Source organism: Chroicocephalus ridibundus, chromosome 3 (genome assembly GCF_963924245.1).
Source record: "Chroicocephalus ridibundus chromosome 3, bChrRid1.1, whole genome shotgun sequence".
Lineage (NCBI taxonomy): Eukaryota > Metazoa > Chordata > Aves > Charadriiformes > Laridae > Chroicocephalus > Chroicocephalus ridibundus.
Window position 1 is genome coordinate 107,355,032 of NC_086286.1, and position 20,465 is coordinate 107,375,496.

The 20,465-nt window shown below is 39.9% G+C and overlaps 1 protein-coding gene across 2 annotated transcripts in view; it reads right to left on the reverse strand.

Moving 5' to 3' along the window:
- The window catches only part of SH3YL1 (SH3 and SYLF domain containing 1), a 51,184-nt gene extending 30,743 nt beyond the window's left edge, over positions 1-20,441 (reverse strand). The window contains exons 1-5 of one of the 2 annotated variants that reach the window (XM_063330392.1): positions 20,204-20,441; positions 5,622-5,732; positions 4,500-4,613; positions 3,947-4,011; positions 686-798 (exon numbers count right to left, since the gene is read on the reverse strand). In XM_063330392.1, the coding sequence (XP_063186462.1) occupies positions 686-798; positions 3,947-4,011; positions 4,500-4,613; positions 5,622-5,732; position 20,204 (404 nt within the window). In that variant the 5' untranslated portion in view covers positions 20,205-20,441. The remainder of the gene's footprint in view (positions 1-685; positions 799-3,946; positions 4,012-4,499; positions 4,614-5,621; positions 5,733-20,203) is intronic. The other variant, XM_063330391.1, reaches the window with a different exon arrangement.
- Between the last annotated feature and the right edge of the window lie 24 nt (positions 20,442-20,465).

Genomic DNA, 20,465 nt, shown 5'->3' on the forward strand with positions numbered 1-20,465 from the left:
ACAAGAAATGTTTTGACTGGATGCAAGGCAAAACTTTTCACCATGAGGACAGCTGAGCAGAGAGCAGGTTGCCCAGAGAGCCTAAGTAGTCTCCATCTTTGGATTTTTTTCAAGACCCAACTGGAATAAAGGCCTGAGCAACTTGATCTGAAGACATAACAGACCTTGCTTTGCGCAGGAGGTTGAAGTAGAGATCTCGTAAGGTCTCTTCCAAGTTAAATTATTCTGTGATTATATCATCTCATCCTTCAAAGTAAGCTGGCTTAACCACTTAAGGTTTAAAAGTAATTATTTGGTGTATTTTTTATTTACTGTCAGGCAGAACCGCGGTGACAGAAAGCACAGGCCCATAGGTTAATGACAATAACAGTTCAGTCAAGCACAGTAGCACCTGTACTCTTTATTGAGTCTAGCCAAGCAGTCTCCTGAAGAAAGAGAATAAATCTCAGAACACTTCCCTTCTAACAATAAATGCCTTTATCAGAGGTAAAAAAAAAGGGCAACAAGCAACTAAAAAGGCATAACACAAGAACAATAAGGTCCAGTCAACATACAGGTTGCCCAGGTTGTTTTGTAACATGTCAAAAAAAGCCACATCAATGTTTATAGTTTTTAAAGCTATCTTCAATATTTAACTCTACCCCACATTTAAATTTACCCCATATTAAGAAAGTATTTTACTCACCTCCCCAGAGGTCCAATTGCCACAGTAAGATTTCCTCCAAGTGTAAGATTCCCTCCTTTGGCGAAAGCCTCTACTGCTCTTTCATGATTCAATATTATCACTAAGTCTGAAACCTACAAAATATCAAATAAAGTACTATGTTTTTTAAGAAGAAAGTTAGAACGGCAAGGGAGAAGTATTTCCTGATTTGCACGAAAACAGGTGGGATTATTGAAGATATTCCCTTCCACAAATGAAAACCACCTCTCTATTTATCAAGGTTTTAATTGAAGTGAGAATTTTTCGTTCTCTCTGAGAATTACTTCTTTTCTTGTAAAGGATTCTTTTGAATGAATTTTCATAACAAAGTTGATTATTTTTCTGCAAGGTATTTTGAAACTAAAAATCCTTTCACCTACTTTTTGACTGATTTTTTCCCAAATGATGATATGGTCAGTATGTGATAAACAACAGTTGTAACAGAAACCTTATTTTAATTCAAAATTTCCTAATTAATTAATTTTTATTTTGTATGTTTTTTGCAAACAATTACAAAGGCATTTTGAGATGTGAAGAGAGATCAGATTAAGAAAATAATTTTGATCCTTCCCTAGTTGAATTAATAACAGGAAGACAGAACTTTACAGTAAACAAAAATTACTGTCCAAACAGTAAACAGCAAAAATGATACAGGTTTTCCTGTTATTGACAAAATTTTATTTTCTTGACAGAAGATTAAGGGTTCAATATGAATTAATATTTAATTTTTAAGACTTGAATATATGAGATGTAGCCAGTTTCTTCAAGAAACTATTAAACCAAATAACTGAAGAGCTAACAAAGTCTTTTTGAGAGATTCAAATGCAAAATGGAAAAAAAAGAAAATCACTATTTTTAAAAGACTTTATTTGTCTGGATTGTGACACAAAATGCACATATCAAAGAACTTCTACTACTATTTAAATCGATGCCTATTACCACCAGTATTGTAAAGCTACAACGGTATTCTACTTAACAAATTTCAATGAAAATCTCCTACAACTCTTTTCCCAATCTACGAAGCATATTAAAGAAGAAAAAAGCCTTTCAAACACACAGAAGATCCTATAAAGATCACTCTATAGCTTACCTGAAAGCTCAGTAAACACACTACATATATTAAAAAAACAATACTGAAACAATCCCAGTTTGTTCAACAGAGTAGATTACACTTTTGTAGCTTACTATGATGGATTATCTTTTCAACAGATAACTTGAATATCCAAGGACTTCCGTGCCTGATCTTTCATCTGATGGACTTGACTGAAAGCCAGGTTCAGAAAAAACTTGCAACTTACCCCAAATTCCAAACAGTGACAGCAGGGAATACAAGAGGAAATACCAGATTATTTGCAAAACAAGGCTGTCCCAGAAGTATCACACACAAGTAAAAGAGGTCTTTGTTATTAGCCCCCTGGTAACCTACACCCCATCGCAAACAAAAGATGGCTGACACGAGTAGTTTCATCCATGGATGAAGAGGAGAATGTCATTCAGGACGCTGCTACCTCATCTTACCCATTAGGAGGATGAATCCATAGCTAAAGCTAAATTAATCCATAGTGAGAAAACCTTCAAGAAAAGTATTTAGATTAATTTTAAAATTGGTCTTTAATTTGAGGTACCAAGTTGTTTCACTTGGAAAAGCATGCAAATACTACAACTTATTTCCTTCTTCTTGTTTAAAACCACTCATAAGCACCACTACAACTATGCCAACTATAATCTCTCCTACAAGAATAAAATTCAACCAATTTCTACAAGGTTTATGATTATATATGACTAAAAGAATGCTGAAATTGGACTCCGGGGTCCTAAGCCACTTAGGTATTTCTGAATAGCATCTCCTCTCTTGAAGAAGTAAGTAAGATTGTGTTATAATAATGCCAGTAAGGAAACAGTATTTTGTAAACTGACTAAAATTTCAAATGAAGGGCACAATATTTCTCAGAAAAAACACTCTCCCAGAAATAGCTTTTGTATTGAAATTATTTGAGTAAGTATCAATAGGAAATGGTTACACTATCTAAAATATCAGATGGAGATGATTAAAGGAAAAGTTTCACAGATTGAATGTGAAAAGTCTGTTTCATTGTCATAAAAGCAAAAAAAACCGCACGCAAGCCCCATAACCAAAACCCAAACCCTGGGGCTCAAACTCAATGTTTTGTAATGCGTTTAGATCCTGCAGTAATGAAAACCAAAGGAAACTCCTTACAAAAACTAATGATTTAGTATTTACAGTGTCCTTTAAAAAGCGCACAGTAATAATGCCTGAGATCACATAGTGAACAATGAGGATACAATAAAATATCGATCCGCTGCTCGTTATGTGAGTGCTGGCTGACTGGCTGTCAGGACAGGGATAGCTGGGTAGTTGTAGGAGACACACTGGGGGCTGGCGTGGACCACCCAGATCAGCTATGCATGGATTCTTCAGAAAAGTAGGACACCTGTAGCAAGAGATCTTGTTGGCAGCATACTATTACTTTGATTTTCTTTGGGAATCATCAGAATGGAAGCTAAACAGAAAGAAAGGAGAAGGACAGGACTGAAGGCTAGGGTGGGAAGGAGGAGGAAAGACAGAAACAAACAAGGGTGAAGCAGCTGTGAGGAAGAAGAGATGGGAAGCAGAGGCAGAGCACTGTCAGGGCTCAGATCAACAGGATTTCTTGGAACATGCTGAGAGTCCCTTACTTTAACCATTTCTGCTGGCTGGAAACTGGCTCATTTTCTGTAGCATTCCTTCAGAGGAGGTACCACCAGCTTTGGTGTTCCCAAACTGAAGGGTGAAGTGGGAAATGCATGAAATATGGTAACGTTAGCTAGACTCCATTTCACTCTACCTTCAATTCTTTTCAGTCTCCTGGCAGATGGAGTCCTTGTGCTCTTTAACAAAGAATTTGATACAGTATAAAGTACAGGATACTTTTAATTAACTCCAATTGGCTTACGGTGAACACTGACAGGAAGCTTTCCATAAGGGAAAAATTCAGTCTGCTCAAAGTGAGAAATCAAGAAAATAGCTGTTATGTCACTTCTTTTCATTTAAATCTCTCCAAGCAATTAGACTGATAGGATCAAACCTCCAATTTTGTTTGTCTTGTATGAATGAATTTTATAATAGCTTTTTTACACAGAAAAATAAATTCTACTATCTCACTAACATTCAGATCTTTGTCAATGCATTTTAATTTCTTGCAAAAGAAGTTACCAGAAAGTATTTCAAATGCAAAATTATACCTCAATTCCAATTTCAAATCCACCACCAACGCCAGCAATTCCTATTGCAGAAGGAGCAGACCAGGCTGTCATGCAAAACAAGACAAATTTACAGATTTTTTACCACACTTTACAGGAAATACTAATTTTATTATTAGAGTTAAAAAACGTTAACAAGTTCTCTATTTAAAACTATGTTAAAAACCACTACAATGAAATCATGTAGCTATGCAGAAAGAAATTTAAGAAATACAAACCCTCACGATCTAAACAAATCTTTGTTACAAATTACTTATCATACAGTTGTCCATAACTGGATATAATTCATTATTCTAATGAGTTTTAAACTATACACTTTTATATTTCATCCTTTTCTACGAAGACACCGAAAGCATTTACATCTGGTCAAAAGTAGGTAAAAAATTTTGGAAACAGCTTTCAATCCAAACATTGTCACCTACTGGCTTGAATCCTCACACATCTTGGGCTTTATGCCATGAAAAGAAATAATGAAGAAAATGTTTGTTTTCTTTTTAATTCTCCCATGAAGTACAAAAGGAAAATAGACACTTACTTCCATTAGGAAGACGAGCTAATACAATTCCACTTCCGCCTCGAGCAGTCACCAAAAATCCCGCCTTGATAACGGACAAAACTGCAAGGCCTTTGGCTTTAGCTATTACATGAGCTGAAACAGCAAATTCATTTATTCAAGATCTTGTAAGAGAATTTCTAGAAGGAGAAAATAAAACTCTATATTTAGCAATTTTGAACACATAAGAGTCAAACAGTTGAAGCAAAAGCTTAAAGAAAACTGGAAAAAAAAGAAAAGCTGAACTGACAATGACACTTACACGCCATAGTCAACCACAAAGCTAGTCACAGGTCACATTAGCCTCCACCCATCTCTACACTGACACAACTGCTTCACCCATCCCAGTTAGCTCGTATAGAATTAGTTTCACGAATATTGTGTGTGAGTACCCTTAGAAAGACAAAGAGACAGTGAATAGTTGACATCCATGTCTCTACAGATTTTTGGAGGAGTCTGAATTTAAATCACAGTGACACACAGCAGCCTAATTAGCTTATATCATTAGCCAGTGTTTGTGGTAAATAAAGTGTCATCATTCTGCAACTCATATTACAGTCCTTCTGGAACACAATAGTTATAAATTCAAAGCCAAAACCAGCAACACAAGATGAAGGAAGATACTAGGAGAAACACAGAATACCAATTGCAAAAACAAAGAGGACAGCAGCAAATAAGAGTGCTTAATCAGTATCAAAGGAGAAATGTATCCTGATCTTTTTCCTTCAACTTACTTTCGTATAGCTAATTCTAATAAACACAGATATTCAAGAACTAGAGCTACTCTTCCAGGTTCTCCCTTAAGAACAGATATTCACAGGGCGAGCATGACGCAGTCCACCCACCCCAGAGAGAAGCCTTCCTGTGCAGATATCCTGTGGTTGTGAACATGCAAAAGATCTCTCCCAGAAAGTAATGTCTGCCTAGAATACAGCAAACCCCTTTACTTCCAAAAGGTTTTCACAAAAGTTATGGCACTCCAGATCTTCATTCCTCTCTAAGTTATGGTCAGTGAAAACAGAGGGAATTGGTAAAGAAGAGCATGACTGCAACACAAGGGAGTGCTGGAGGTTTTAGCTGAATCAAAACATTTTCTTTACTCACGAGGTATGATTTTATCGGGTCCATTTCTGGAAGTTATTTCTGTAAATTCTCGTAATATTTTAGCTGCCTTTTTAGCTTCTGACTTCAGGTTGGAAGGTATAGGGTTATTCACTGTAAAACATGAAAGAAATAAGAAATTATATCTATGGTCAGTTTAGGATAGCTCATATAAAAATAGAACAGTGTAATTTGTATGGGAAAAGTGATTCTTTACAAATAAAGAGTAAACACCACAAATGGGGAAACCGCAAATATAAGAAATGATCTTCTGCATCAGACGCACACTTCGTCCCTGATAGTTGTAATGGAAAATGCCACTTAGGAAGAGCGCACAAGCCCAGTTCTTTTCCGCAATCTGTTCCCCTTGTGCTTCCTCAGAATCCACTGATAACAGCAAGGATGCTGGAGATACATCCTCAGTTGTTCCTGTCAGTATTTATTTATGGGCTTGTTGCATATGAATTTGGCAAACCTGCTGATAATCTTTGCCTCCAGAACTTCTGCAGCAGCAGCTCAGAAATACTTAATCTATTCTAAATTAATCTAGTAGCTACAGTGAATGACTGCTAGTTCAAGTCTCATGAATTCTGGTAAACAACTACTGCTTTCAACTTATCCACTACCTTCATGCTTTTATAGATAGTCACAGCCCCCCAGCCTTCTCCACTCCTTCAGGAGTCTCAGCCTCTCAGTCTCTCCTCAAGGAAGTTGCTCCATCACTCTGCTCACTCTAATTGCTCTTCTCTGTACCACCATCAACTCTGCTGTCCTTCAAACTGGCAACTGTTGACCAATGAACACTAAAAGGTCAACATCTCTTCAGAAGATTTTTCTCTTACAGAGCTAAACTTGCAAGTGTGTTCTGAATGCGAACAAAATTCTCTTTCAGACCAAGAAATTTCCTTTAGTAATCGACTTCCTGTTGAAAGGTTTACCAATATTTTCTCTCCAATGTGATCCAACATAAGCACCTCTGTAGATTTCAGCTGAGGAAAAAGCAGGGACTAGGGACAGATTACGTTTGCTTTATGAAGCTGTAGACTACAGTAGCAAACACAAAAAAATCTTCAAATTTACCCCCCATATCCATGAGATCATAAATTCTACAGAAGAGTGTTGATTCCATTTAGATCTACCAGATCTGCTGTCATTAATCAACTACTGAACAGAATCAAGAATTGTAAGATATTAATATTCTGCAACAGTATAAATACCACTTTATGAATTAATAGTAATGCTTCACCTGTAGATTTGCAAAATGAGGCCTTAGTGTAGATAAAAAGATATGACCTAGTCTCGATTCTCACATCTACTAAAGCCTCTCAAAGCTACGACTTAAATTATTCTTGTTTTCCTGCCTGAACATATCAACACCTACCATTTCCAAGTTCATCAGCATCAAATTGTCTCAGTAATACATAAATACATTGTCAGAGCAAAGATGCACCTAGCCTCATGTCTTGTTCCTGAAAAGAACCAGCGACAGTATTTCAATAAAATTCCACTGTTCTTAAATTCACAAACACATAGAAAAGACTGTGCATAGAGAAACAACTTTCAGTCAAAAGTCGCCAAGTTTTTTAATTGGTGTTCCCTGAACATTCATTCAGCTCTTCTCTCTAGGCAACATTCCCACCCAAAGCCATGAAGGTGAGGACTAAATACATTTTGAGATTAAATCAATGAAACTTGGAGAGCAATTCAGCTCAGACTGAGTGAAACGCCTAGCCGCAAGTCAGCCAAGTTTCTGTCCAGGTTCCATTGACTAGAATAGGAATTACGCCTCTACTTTTCAAAGTGAAGTGTATTCCTCTAGTATGTCCTCCAAGCAAGAAGAAAGATTCCCAGAACAAGAGAGATTTTGACAGATGAGTCTCTGACCTAGCTTCCCCTGTGAAAGCTTGTAGCAACATTTGGCTTTGGTGAAAATGCAGCAGGTATAACATTGGAGAGTTTGAAGTGACAGCAGACATCACAAGGTTGTGCAGAAATATCAGTCTCTCTGGGAACAGAAGGAAATACATGCATAAAATGCAACAGATTGTAAACTGCACTGCGGTAACAGAGAGACATACTAATTCTGTCCTAATCATCCCTTCTGTTTTCAGAAAGTTAAGATGATGGCCAAGTCCCTGGTGTGTGAAACAGTAGGGGAAGGTGAAGTCCTAAACTCTAAGATCTCAGGACTTCAGAAAAAAGCTATTGGCACGGCAATTTTCTTTGACTATTACGGCACTAAAACTGTAAGCCACTGTCATGGTTTAACCCCAGCCAGCAACTAAGCACCATGCCAACTAAGCACCATGCAGCCACTTGCTCACCCTCTACCCCAGCAGGATGGGGGGAAGAGATGTGGAAGGGTAAAAGTGAGAAAACTCGTGGGTTGAGGTAAGAACAGTTTAATAATTGAAATAAAATAACAACAACAACAGTAACAATAATAATAATGATAAACTGTAATGAAAAGGAAAATAACAGAGAGAATAAAATCCAAGAAAAACAAGTGATGCAAATGAAAACAATTGCTCACCACCAACTGACTGATGCCCAGCCGGTCCCTGAGTAGTAGACCCCTGGCCAACCTTCCCCCTAGTTTTATTGCTGAGCATGACGTCCTATGGTATGGAATATCCCTTTGGTCAGTTGGTGTCAGCTGTCCCAGCTGTGTCCCCTCCCAGCTCCTTGTGCACTCCCAGCCAACTCACTGTTGGGGCAGTGTGAGGAGCAGAAAAGACCTTGACTCTGTGTAAGGACTGCTCAGCAATGACTAAAACATCCCTGTGCTATGAACACTGTTTCCAGCACGAGTCCAAAACATAGCCCCAGACTAGCTACTACGAAGAAAATTAATTTTGCCTCATCTGAAACCAGCACAGCCAACTTGCAGGAGTTTTGAACGTGCATTTCTTCCGTGGTTCACCAGGCTGGAACCTGGCCACACGGACACAGCAAGAAGAGAGACCAGCATAGCCCAAACAAAATATGAACAGATAGATTAACAAACTGGGCTGGAGTAAACCTCTCCACTACTTCCGTTGTTTGTACTTGACATTGCATTTTCAAGGTCAGTGGGAAAATATTACCAGGATGTCGTAGGAGAAAAATAGGAAAATTTTTTGCTTTCGTATGGAGATACATTGAGGCAATCACAAAAAGAGTATTGCCACACCATTGTTCTCAAGAAGGCATGAGTAACACACTTTTAGCATATTATAACTTCTAGTTAATATTGTAACACACAGCGCATATTCATTTGTGCAACCAGGTGAACACTTTTGTATGTAGATTTTCACTTAAGATATTTTTTAAGTCTATAAGTCTTGATTTTGGGGAGGGTCACCTACGCAGTCTACACAAGATACACGTTTCTTGGTACTTAATTACTCCTATGCTTCAATAAGATTAAGGTGGAACATATGCTTCACTTTAACTGTGGTAAAATGGACGGTTACACGTCTGACCATGCAGGACTCCCAGCAAAGTGATCAAGACAATGAAAATAAGACATGTGCACACTGGAGATAAAAAAAACACATTACACAAAACAAGCAAAACCAAGCATTATCCACCTTCTAGATTACAGAGAAGTAAAATATACTCCTGTGCTCCTCCCACTCTCCTCTTCCTTATCTTTGCATGCATTCCTTCCCCCCGCTTGCTTCTCTTTCGCCAATCTCAGAATTTGGAGGACCATCTCCAATTCATTCTTCTTACTACTAAAAAGAGAAAAAAAAGCTCATCTTTTAAAAGCATTAGAAAAGAAATCCCTTAGCTAAGTCCACTGAGAAAACATGAGATGTTTTCAGACCTAAGTGTCTACAAACAAGAAGAGATGAGTTAAAAACAAACAAACAAACAAAAAAAAATAACTTTACAGTTTTCATATGCATTTTCAGATTCAGAATTGCTTCAGAAAGATTTGACGGCTACCAGAAAACAGTGTGTGCAAGTTTATGTGCACGTAGGAGTTACTATTTAATTGATGACAATCCAAAGCTGAATTTCATAAGCCAGCAAAAGTAATGCTGTTACTAGCTCACTGTCCCTTCAACTCTCAATACATAATTGGTTTCAAAATCAAGTTTTGGTCTCACCTTGGGGCAGGAGGGAGGATGTCAAAGTAATCCTTTTCAGTGTTTACTTCGAAAGTTTCACAAGCTACCTAGTCTGACTCTATGATTTTCCTACCTGGCTTAATTTTATCCTGGTATTGCTACTTAGGAAGAAATTAGTTAAGAAATATGTTGTAATAAGGATGGTGTTTTTACAAACATGTTGCCCAGAGAGGTGGTAGATGCTTCATCCCTGGAAACTTTCAAGGTTTGGACAGGGATCTGAGCAACCTGGCCTGGTTGAAGAAGTCCCATCTCATTGCAGGGCAGGTCGGACTGGGCGACCTTAAAGGTCCCTTCCAACCCAAACTATTCTATGACTCATCTGCTCTCTGATTCTAAACATTATATTAAACGCAAACTTTTCACAGAAAAATAGCATTACTTGAGCAAATGGAAAATTATGTATTTCCACTCTAATCCCTCTGAAAGGGTATTTTTTGTGCCACATGCAAAGGGGATCCCTGTATTACCAAGGGACAGGGGAGATGGAGAGAGATTCCTCATCTAACTGTACACTGCAACACTAAGCACGAGAATAACCTAACTTCCCATCCTCAAAATAACAGCAGAAACTTCACTTTCTCCCTGTATTATTTGTTTCCTACATCAATATTGCTTCTGCATCCCCTGGGTATCTGCAGGAATACACTCCCTTGCTTTTTCCCCTTCCTGCCATAGACTGAAGCAACGCAGGCTTATTTTTCTGGACTAAGAAAAAGCAGGAAGATTTGACACCACTATTCTGGCAGTTACTTTGCACGGAGCCAGATTTGTGCACTTTCAGAAGCAGGGTAAGGAATGGGTGATACTTCTAAAGCACAGTAGAGATACAGAGGGAAGAAGAGGGAAGGAAAAAAGGAAGAGGTGGAACGCACTGCCAACTGAAGAGCTCAAAGCTGCACCTTGTAGAGAAGGCTTGCAAGTAAAATTACTTAAATCCAGCTTTTAATTTAGACAGCAAGCAGCAGGTATAAAAATTGAAGTGACTTGAATTGGTATGGCACAGAAAGATTTTAATAACGAAGGATGGGATCAACATGCCAGCTGATTAAACACTTTCATTGCTGAAAACCAACACAGTTACTCAAAGTGGCTACCGTATGATTCTTTCCATAGTGTCTCATTTTGAGTTCCTCTACTTACTTCCATAATGTTACATAGATACTAAGGAACTGGCAGGAAGCCTACAGGGATCTTGAGGAACTGATGACTTGTTTAAAAAGAAATCAAAACCACAAACAACAAGCCCACACCCTAACCTTAATTATGTAAAATATGATGCTTGATAAAGCCTGGCTGGACTCCCATTTTGCTAAGATTGCTAGGGCCATATCAAAAGAAATCTAATATTTTTATCACTGTGGAAAGAGGGAGGTTTGACTCTCCTTCCTAGGCCATGCCACACTCAAGATTTTGTTGACAGAATTTAAGATTAAATAAGGACACAGACAAAAATCAACACTAAAATTTAATGGTTAGCTATATAACACAGGTGAGACCTCACTATTACATTTTATTTTAATCAGTTCCATAAAACTTTGTCCAAAGGCAAAGAACATTATGCTTTTTCAGTAAAAAACATAGTAAGTGGAAAATTACACAAATATGTCAAAGACAATTCAAAACTAGTTATTTTTTTTTTTTAAAAAAACAGAAGTACATAGGAGCTTGCACTATTAAATGTTGGTGTCTGTCCCAAAATACGATAGAAATAAAATTACCAAAGATTATGAAAGTTAGAGACAAAATCTTGTTTCTTCTAACTTTGATCACTGTATAAACAGACAAAACCATAAGTGATATTTCTGTGACATCAAAAATGGCTTAAACTTCTGTTCACCTATCAAATTGTCCTCCTCCCCCTCAAGCCTACCTTAGAATTTGAACTGTAGAATTCTGTTCTTAAAAACTGATTTAATATTGCAAGCCTATTGAACAGATGTTACAGAAATATCTGCTTTTTAATAAAATACTGTATGAAATAAGCAGAAGTTCCACGTTCAGTTTACCCCTTCAATAACATAAGGAATAATCCTGTAGCACTGTCTTCACTATTAGCTTTTAAAGTATGCATATATAATTGTCTGCTTTGTATTCAAGTAATGCTCAGGAAAGAGGTAACTAGGTGCAATAAGACAATAATATCTATCAGGAGGATATACTGACTGATGGATTTGGAATGCCATGACCAGTGAATGCTCAGCTGGGAGCAAGCTTCATTTGCACTCCTGCTTGTTGTTGAAAGGAAAAGATATTGAGCATATGTGAGTCAGCAACACAAACCCCATGGGGGAATATCACACCAAAATTGATTAACTGCTTAATTTGTAAGCTGATGAGGCAAGTGCGTCAGCCTCTAATTTACATTCTGACTAACAGTAATAATGTGTTGGCTGAACATTTGGTGAAATTATCTGAGCAAGGTGTAATAAAGAATAAATAAAGCCTTTTTACTTAAAAGCTATAACTAATTCTGATATAATCCAAATTCTGCTGAATATGAACAGATGAAATAAAGCATGGTGGCATTACGAGAACCTTAACATCAAAAGTACAGCTTCAAAGGAGATTGACGACAAAGTGGAGACAAAGCCTTACATGCAGATTTCATACATATGTTGCCCATGTATGTGTGAGCTTTGAAGTATTTGGTGGAAGGTGGTTTTGAGTTTTTTTGGTTACCAAAAAGATGAAAAAAACCAATAGCAAATACCTTCTACGAACCTCAGACAGTAATTCAGTCTTCACTTTCAGTTCACTAAAAAGCTCAGAAACAGCATAAGAATACATTAAAGCATAGCTAATTTGCAAATACTCGTGGTCATAGGAGCAACATCAATCCTAAAAAGCTTGTATGAACAGAGAACATTCAAAGTTATGATTAAGAACAGTCATAAACATGAGAACTAGCATAGTCACGAAAGGTTAAAGAAGAACATCTAATGGGAAAGAGAAACCTGAAAAGCAAGAAAGAGCAGTGTTGGAGAGGAGCCTGAACAAGAGATTTCAAGTCAGCCTTACAATTAAAGTGTTGAATGTAATTTTGGTTTCACAAATATGTAACATCATGGTACTGTTGTAGCCAGCTCCAGCCCTGGTATTCATCTGATATTTGGAACACACAGAATGGCAGGTGTTGGAAGGGACCTCTAGAGATAATCCCTCCTGCCAAAGCAGGTTCACGTAGAGCAGGCTGGACAGGAACACATCCAGGCGGGTTTTGAATACCTCCAAAGAAGGAGACTTCACAGCCTCTCTAGTCAGCCTGTTCCAGTGCTCTGGCACCCTCAAAGGAAACAAGTTTCTCCTTATGTTCAGACAGAACTTCCTGTGTTCCAGTTTGTGCCCATTGACCCTTGTCCTGTCACTGGGCACCACTGAAAATAGTCTGGCCCCATCTCCTTGACACCAGCCCTTTAGGTCTTTATAAGCATTGATGAGATCCCCTCACAGTCTTCTCTTCTCCAAGCTAAACAGACCCAGGTCTCTCAGCCTTTCTTCATAAGAGAGATGCTCCATTCCCTTGATCATCTTTGTAGCCCTCCACTGGACTCTCTCCAGTAGTTCCTTGTATTTCTTGAACTGAGAAGCCCAGAACTGGACACAGTACTTCAGATGTGGCCTCACCGGGGCAGAGCAGAGTGGGAGGATGACCTCCCTCGACCTGCTGGCCATCCTCTTTTTAAAGCACCCCAGGAGACCATTGGCCGCCTCGGTGGCCACAAGGGCACATTGCTGCCTCATGGTGAACTTGTCCACCAAGACTCCTAGGTCCCTCTCTGCAGAGTTGCTCTCCAGCAGGTCAGCCCCTAACCTGTACTGGTGCATGGGGTTATACCTCCCCAGGTGCAGGACCCTCTACTTGCCCTTGTTGAACTTCATTAGGCTCCCCTCCACCCAACTCTCCAGCCTGTCCAGGTCTCGCTCAGTGGTGGCACAGCCTTCTGGTGCGTCAGCCACTCCTCCCAGTTTTATATCATCAGCAAACTTGCTGAGGGTACACTCTGTCCCCTCATCCAGGTCACTGATGAATATGTTGAACAAGACCGGACCCAGTACTGACCCCTGGGGAACACCCCTAGCTACAGGCCTCCAACTAGACTCTGCGCTGCTGATCACAATCCTCTGAGCTCTGCCATTCAGCTGGTTCTCAATCCATCTCACTGTCCACAGTAAGACAGTGTCAAAAGCCTCAAGGTAGACAACATCCACTGCCCTCCCCTCATCTAACCAGCCAGTCACGCCATCACAGAAGGCTATCAGATTGGTCAAGCATGATTTCCTCTTGGTGAATCCATCTTGACCACTCCCAATAACCTTTTTTTCCTCCACATGCTTAGAGATGACATCCAGAATGAGCTTTGCAGGGATGGAGGTGAGGCTGACTGGCCTGTAGTTTCCTGGGTCCCCCTTCTTGCCCTTTTTGAAGACTGAAGTGACATTGCCTTTCCTCCAGTCCTCAGGCACCTCTCCTGTTCCTAGAACAGCACGCAAGACGTGCATCATAAGCATTTTGTCTAACCACAAGAAAAAGTGAGGCAATATAGAGCAGTGGATAACAAGCAGCAGACTATGTTAAACATGTCTCCATCAGTCTTCCTCCATTTACTACTTCCAACACTTGAAGCCAATGGTAGGCAGCAAAGCAGCCACGCCAAGGAAATGTCAAGAAAAGATCTGTGGAGTCCAAGGAAACAGTGGCAGAAGTTGAAAAGGAACCTAGAGGAAAAAGATCAAATAAAATAACCACTCCCCGTTAGTTGAAACCTGGCAGACTTCTGTTGTCAGAACCCAAGTTCCTTACTCCTGGTTTTGGAGGCAACAGCAACAAGCAGGTATTGTTTCCTCAAGACTCCAAGGAGCATGAAAGAGAAAAGCCTTAGAACAGGCAGTCTGATCATGAAAGCTTCAGAATGTGCACTAATGGTATGGCAAAAAGGAGTCTAGGAAAGCAGCAGCAGGGAATGAGAAAGTAGCAATTACTGACACAGGTTTGTGCCAATTGTCTATGTTGTACAATTCTGATGGAGGCACCTTGAAAACAGCAAGTGAGTCAGAAGACAACAGAAAATACATCAGTGTGAGGCAATGGAAGCAAAGTCAAAACGGAGAAAACAGGGTGTCTCTGTACAGTGAAGACTTACACAAATCTCATGTATTTCTACCATGCTCCTCATCACCTGGATTCCTGAAATTTTATTAACTTTCGCACAATACAGTTCCTCAACAAGCTCAGTGTGAGTAGTTAGTGCTACGTCAGAGACAGTAAGAGTTATGGCAGGGTACAAGCACTGCAGCAGGAACTAAGCTGAGCTGCACTGGTAGACTAAACGTGTGCTTTCACAACCTTATAGGTTTTTGTACTTTGAATTAACGTAACTACTCTCTCCTCCATTCCCAGCCTAGGTAACAAGAAGTTTACTGCACGGTACTGCATTAAGCTGGCGCTGGTAGGGGTGGCGGAGGGAGAACAGAGGAGAAAGGTCCACAGAACCTGCAGAAAACAAGGAGTTGGAAGTATTTTAATGTTTACCTAAAACAGATGGAAATATAAGAACAATCAGATTTTTCCTCCCAAACACTGCATTGGAAAGAAGTGAAACAGTGCTTAGAAGTAAAGCTGAAAATCAACCCCCCCCACTCTTATCCACGTTAAAACCAGCATGTCTTATCTTGTTTCACCTGCAATAACCTGTTAAAGTCAGCCATTGATGACAGCTTGTACACAGGAAAACCCTCATGAGCATAATAAAGTTACAACTAAATTCAGCCTTCAAGAGCTCAAATATGAAAAAGGAATGTCATAACAGAAGACAGCACCTTTTCTAAAAGGAAAATAGCCCAACAATTTTTCCTCAAGGAGCAGAATCTCACAGACATTTCTATCATTACATAAAGCTTAGATATTTACAGGTTTTTTTTAATTGAATTGGGGAGAGGGATATAAAAAGAAATAATCCTTGAATTTACGAAGCTTACATTCACAAAATTACATACATATATTTAAATCACAGTAATTTGGGGGGGCGACGACAAATGCCATCTTAAAGATTAGTACTTCTGAAAACCTGTATAGAATCTTTCATTGCACCTGTATGCTTATTCCAAGACAGCTAAGAAGTCAGACAACAACGATGAGAAACACAGTAATCTACATTTGGATTTTGGTATGCAAATACACAGTACAAAGTCAAACCAAAACCTACAGAATCACAAGTCTCTACTCACAAAAGAGCCACTTCAAACACAGAAGCCTTTCCATTGATAGAAAGGAAGTAATGGAGACAGAGAGCAGATTCCTTCCTTTGTTCTTGTCTCTGTAAGCCTTTGTTTTCTGTGGGGTTTTTTGTTTGTTATTATTTTGTTTTGTTTTTCCTTTTTAATGTATTACTGTGACTTATAGAAATCAAACTACCTCTGGAGATAAGTTCATTATTATTGGAAATATGTAACTCTGGTAACTCCAAACCCAGAGAGAGAAACTGCCCCAGCCTCAACCTGCACTTGTACTACTTTTACTATTAGACAGTGTTCCAAGGCAAACTGCTCTTTGCAGACTAACTTTGATATAGGGCTTTCTGCTATGAGGTTTTTTAAAGGAGAAAATTTATCCTTCCTGGTCAAGTTTTTAGGCTGTTGTCCTCTAAGCACAGGGATTTTGTAAACTCAAGCTTACAGAGATATGAACTGAGATGCTAGCTGATAACCTTTCTGAAAGCAAAGCAAAATTTATTTGAAATGCAGTAATTACATAAAATAACACATCCAAAAATAACCTCAGCTTTTGCACAGGCTATCTGAATAAATTAAATTGTATGAAATGGGATAAAAGTACTTATGCCTGTTAGCTATGTCATTGTGAGTACTGTCATGTATAGTGTCCAAAAGCATACAAGGTTTTTGGTCAGCTGCTAGTGTTGACAAGCTGCCTTTTCAGATTTTGCTACCAATTATGTATGTATTTCTAGACAAAGGGATCTCAATTATTTTTCATATGGAATATCCATTTTGTTAATGCTAAAAAAACCCTACAACATGGAAAATCCCCGTGCCTACAGGTTCACTGTGTGCATATTTTTTATTATTTTTCTCAACAAAGATGAAAGGACTTAACTAATCCAAACACAAAGAGTATCACTTGGTAACTTGATGGGATATCAGTCCTCAATCCCAGTTTGAATTAACTATTTCCTTGAGAAAAGTCAAGGAATTTTAAAAAAAACAACCTATAACACACATTATCAAAAGCATTTGATGAGCTAGGATCCCAGCAGTTTTTGTACTGAAGTCAGGTTGGAGGAAATTCAAATTAGAGATGCTGAATTTCCTCTCATCTCCTAGAAGGATGAACTTTCTGATGAGAGCTGGAACATATGAGGGTAAAATAATACAGACATAACTAACAAGACACTTTAAAGAAAAATGTGTTCCCTTTGTACATGCAAGATGTTTCAACTAAGTGATGTCTTCTTATTTCTAAGGAACTGTGGCACGTGAAGATAGTCGCTAACTGCCTGAGGCGCAGCTGAATCAGAGGATTTGTTCCAAAAAGCACATCAGACATCTGCTCAGCTGCACAGAAGGCAGAGCAGTGGAACACCTGTAGCTAAAAGTCTTCAAAAATCCTTGTTACTTTTAACAATTACAAGAATGCTAAAATCCTGAATCCACAGTTCTACAACTGAGTTGAAGCCTTTGCACTTGGAGAGAGGATAAACACAACAGGCATGGGGAAGAAAAAAAATAATCACTCAGTTTGTACAAAAATAATCAGAAAACGGCATTTTCAAGAATACAGACAGTGGTAGGCTCTACAATACGCACCAAAGGCGGAGTTACCCTGGGAGTTGCCTCAGACTAACAAGTGAACTCTTCCAAGAACTTGTATGAGAATTGCAGGCTTTTGCTCAAAACACGCCACCACACCTATCCACTCTGCCAGCCAAGCCTTGGGAAACTGTCTACTTGAAAATCTTTTAGCAAGTCTTTCGTATACACTTGTAATATGTTTGATGTGTAAACAGTTGGTACCAAAGGGGTTGGGTGCTGCCCACCAAGCAAGATAAGTAGCCTGACCGAAGCTAAGTCAGAGCTAGGAAATTCAGTTCTGCCTGTCTCTCCTCACGTTAATACAAGAGTTGGTATGATATGTGAAATTTAGACATAGGGGTAAGGGAAAAATCCCAAAGGGAATCCCAGCTTTGGTTTGCTAACTCTACTTTAATCACAAAGGATATACTTTAAGGCAATCCAAGCAGGTAAACAAATACATTAACCTTTAAACAAAAAAGCTTCAAGTAAAACAAAGCTGTGCTTTTCTGAAAAAAAAAAATCCTAAAAACCTTCTTGTTTATTTTCTCACTGGGGACAGAAGCATAGAGAGAACAAAAATGTGACAGACGACAACCCCAGTGTGCACTACCCAATAGCCTCATATGCTATAATAATAACCTACATGAAAAAAAATATATTTGGGTACCTTAACAAAACACAGAAAATATTTAACACTTCTATCAGTAAAAATGTCACCAACATTCTGACCCTCTTATTTCCCCATTTCACACATGTCCCAATTCCCTACGTGCACCTGTAAAATCTAAGAAGTTACTAATTCCCACAATGAATTAATTTCTACAATTAATCATACAAGAAATATTTCTTCAAACTAAAAGGAATAAACACTAAAAAAAAAAAGAGTACTTGATATTTATTAATCGAGAGTTCGAAGAGCTCTACCTAAGCTCTTAGATTGTCTTTGTCGCAATAGCATTTCTCTCCCACTAAGTCATACAGCCTATTCTTCACAGCAGCCTTGCATTACAGGCTCTTTTACAACAATGTAATGGATGTTTAAAAAAATCCCCAAATATAGGGACCTTGTTACATCAGAAATAGTAATTCTTAGTGATAAGAAACCATGATACAAGAACGTGTTTTGTGAATTCTGTTACAGTTCATTTCAAAAGTATGAAGTTGACATCAACTGAAGAAGGTACAGACTGTGACTGTCTCCCACTACTGAGGGCTGAGAAGGCAGAACAAGGTTTAAGATAACCATCCTCCACGCTCCCCTCCCCAAGACACAGAAACATGAAATAGTTGATCTCAAGGTTAGAGCTAGGCACACCTACATGTTACACACACAAATACAAACGCTGAGTTTTATATGAACTGTGGAATATCCAAGACAACTTCTATATACAGCTTCACTTTCCACCGACCCACAGATGCAGAAAGGTGGTGCTGGTGAATCTATTTCCTATACTGACACCTCAAGGCACTCCAGTTGATAGAAAGCAGGAATGAAGGCACTCTACACTGCTCAGGTGATATAACATGGCAGAGCTACACGCGAGAATTACACAACCGACTCATCTGGCCCCCCTCTCCATCACCGAGGCCTCATCTGATAACTGAGCAGCACCACCGACCCCTCTGGCTCCACCACGTTGCACTCCTGGCCCCTGCAAGCAGACCCCTGCGACAGCAGAGTGCTGAAGCACATAAGGAGGCAAACGCTGGATAGAGAATCAATGTTTCTGACTAGCTGTCATTTCCCCTGCAAAGTAAAATAATTAAATATAAAAAAATGCAGTCATAAACCAGCATTTACAATAAAAGTGATGTATGCAGGCCAGCACATGAAGTTGCATAAAAGGAAACGTATCCCATTACACAGAAAACACGTTACATATAAGCTTTGCAGGTTATAACGATTAACTAGTCATCACTTTCATTTCAAAGTCACAGATCTGGCACAAAATTTAGAATCTGGCATTTTTATTTAACTTCAAAAGTACCAATTTTTGACGGCATAACAAGGCAAACAAATCTTAAAAGCAGCAGAGGAATCCAGTCCCGGCCACACCCCGCCACTGCAGGGCCGGCAGCCAGCCTTACAAAACCCAGCCAGGTTTTGTACACGGGATATCCCAACAGATGAAGCCAGATTAAAAAAAGAAAAAAAAGAAAAAAAAAGGAAAAAATACTCAAGCTTTTCTAGAAAACGAAGAGTGCACGTGCTCAACTTTGCCAGCAGCCTGGTGAGGCCAGTGCCATATTCGACGCGTCTTAAATTTCTACTTGGAGGATGCACTATTCGCACAACATAGGGCAAGAAGGAAAAATTATTGGGAAAACTAAGCGTGTAAGAGCACCGTAAGCTTGGTTTAGGGCGGGGTCTGACCGGCTCTGCTCGGCGGGGACCCGCGGGGCAGCAGCCCCAGCGGCCCACCGACGGCTGACCGGCCTCCTGGCTCCCCTGTGCCCTCCTGGTGGACCACAGGGGAGATGGGCGGCTTCCTCACCCCCCGCCATGCCCGCCCCAGCGGCTCGCCGGACAGACGGCCGCCCACCCGGGGGGAGGAGGCGGCGGGCAGGACGGAGCAGCCGTCCCCTCAGCGGGGGAAGCCCACCGCTGCAGTTCGCCCGCTGTGGAGCCCACCTGCCCCCCACGGGGATACTCACTCCTGCCCGGGCTAGGGCTGCCTCGCCTCGCCTCGCCTCGCTTCCCTTCTCCTCGCCGCCGCCGCACTGGGCCGGGCCCGGGCGGCCCCGCCGAGCCGCGCACCTGCCTCAGGTGAGGCGGGCGGGGCCGAGGCGGCCGCCAACCGCCTGCTCGCCCGCCTGCCGCCCCGTGTCCTGTCCCATCCCGTCCCGTCCGTCTTCCCGCCCACACAGTCCACACATCGTGCTTAGCAGGGGTTCACCGTTCACCCCCTTTTTTTTT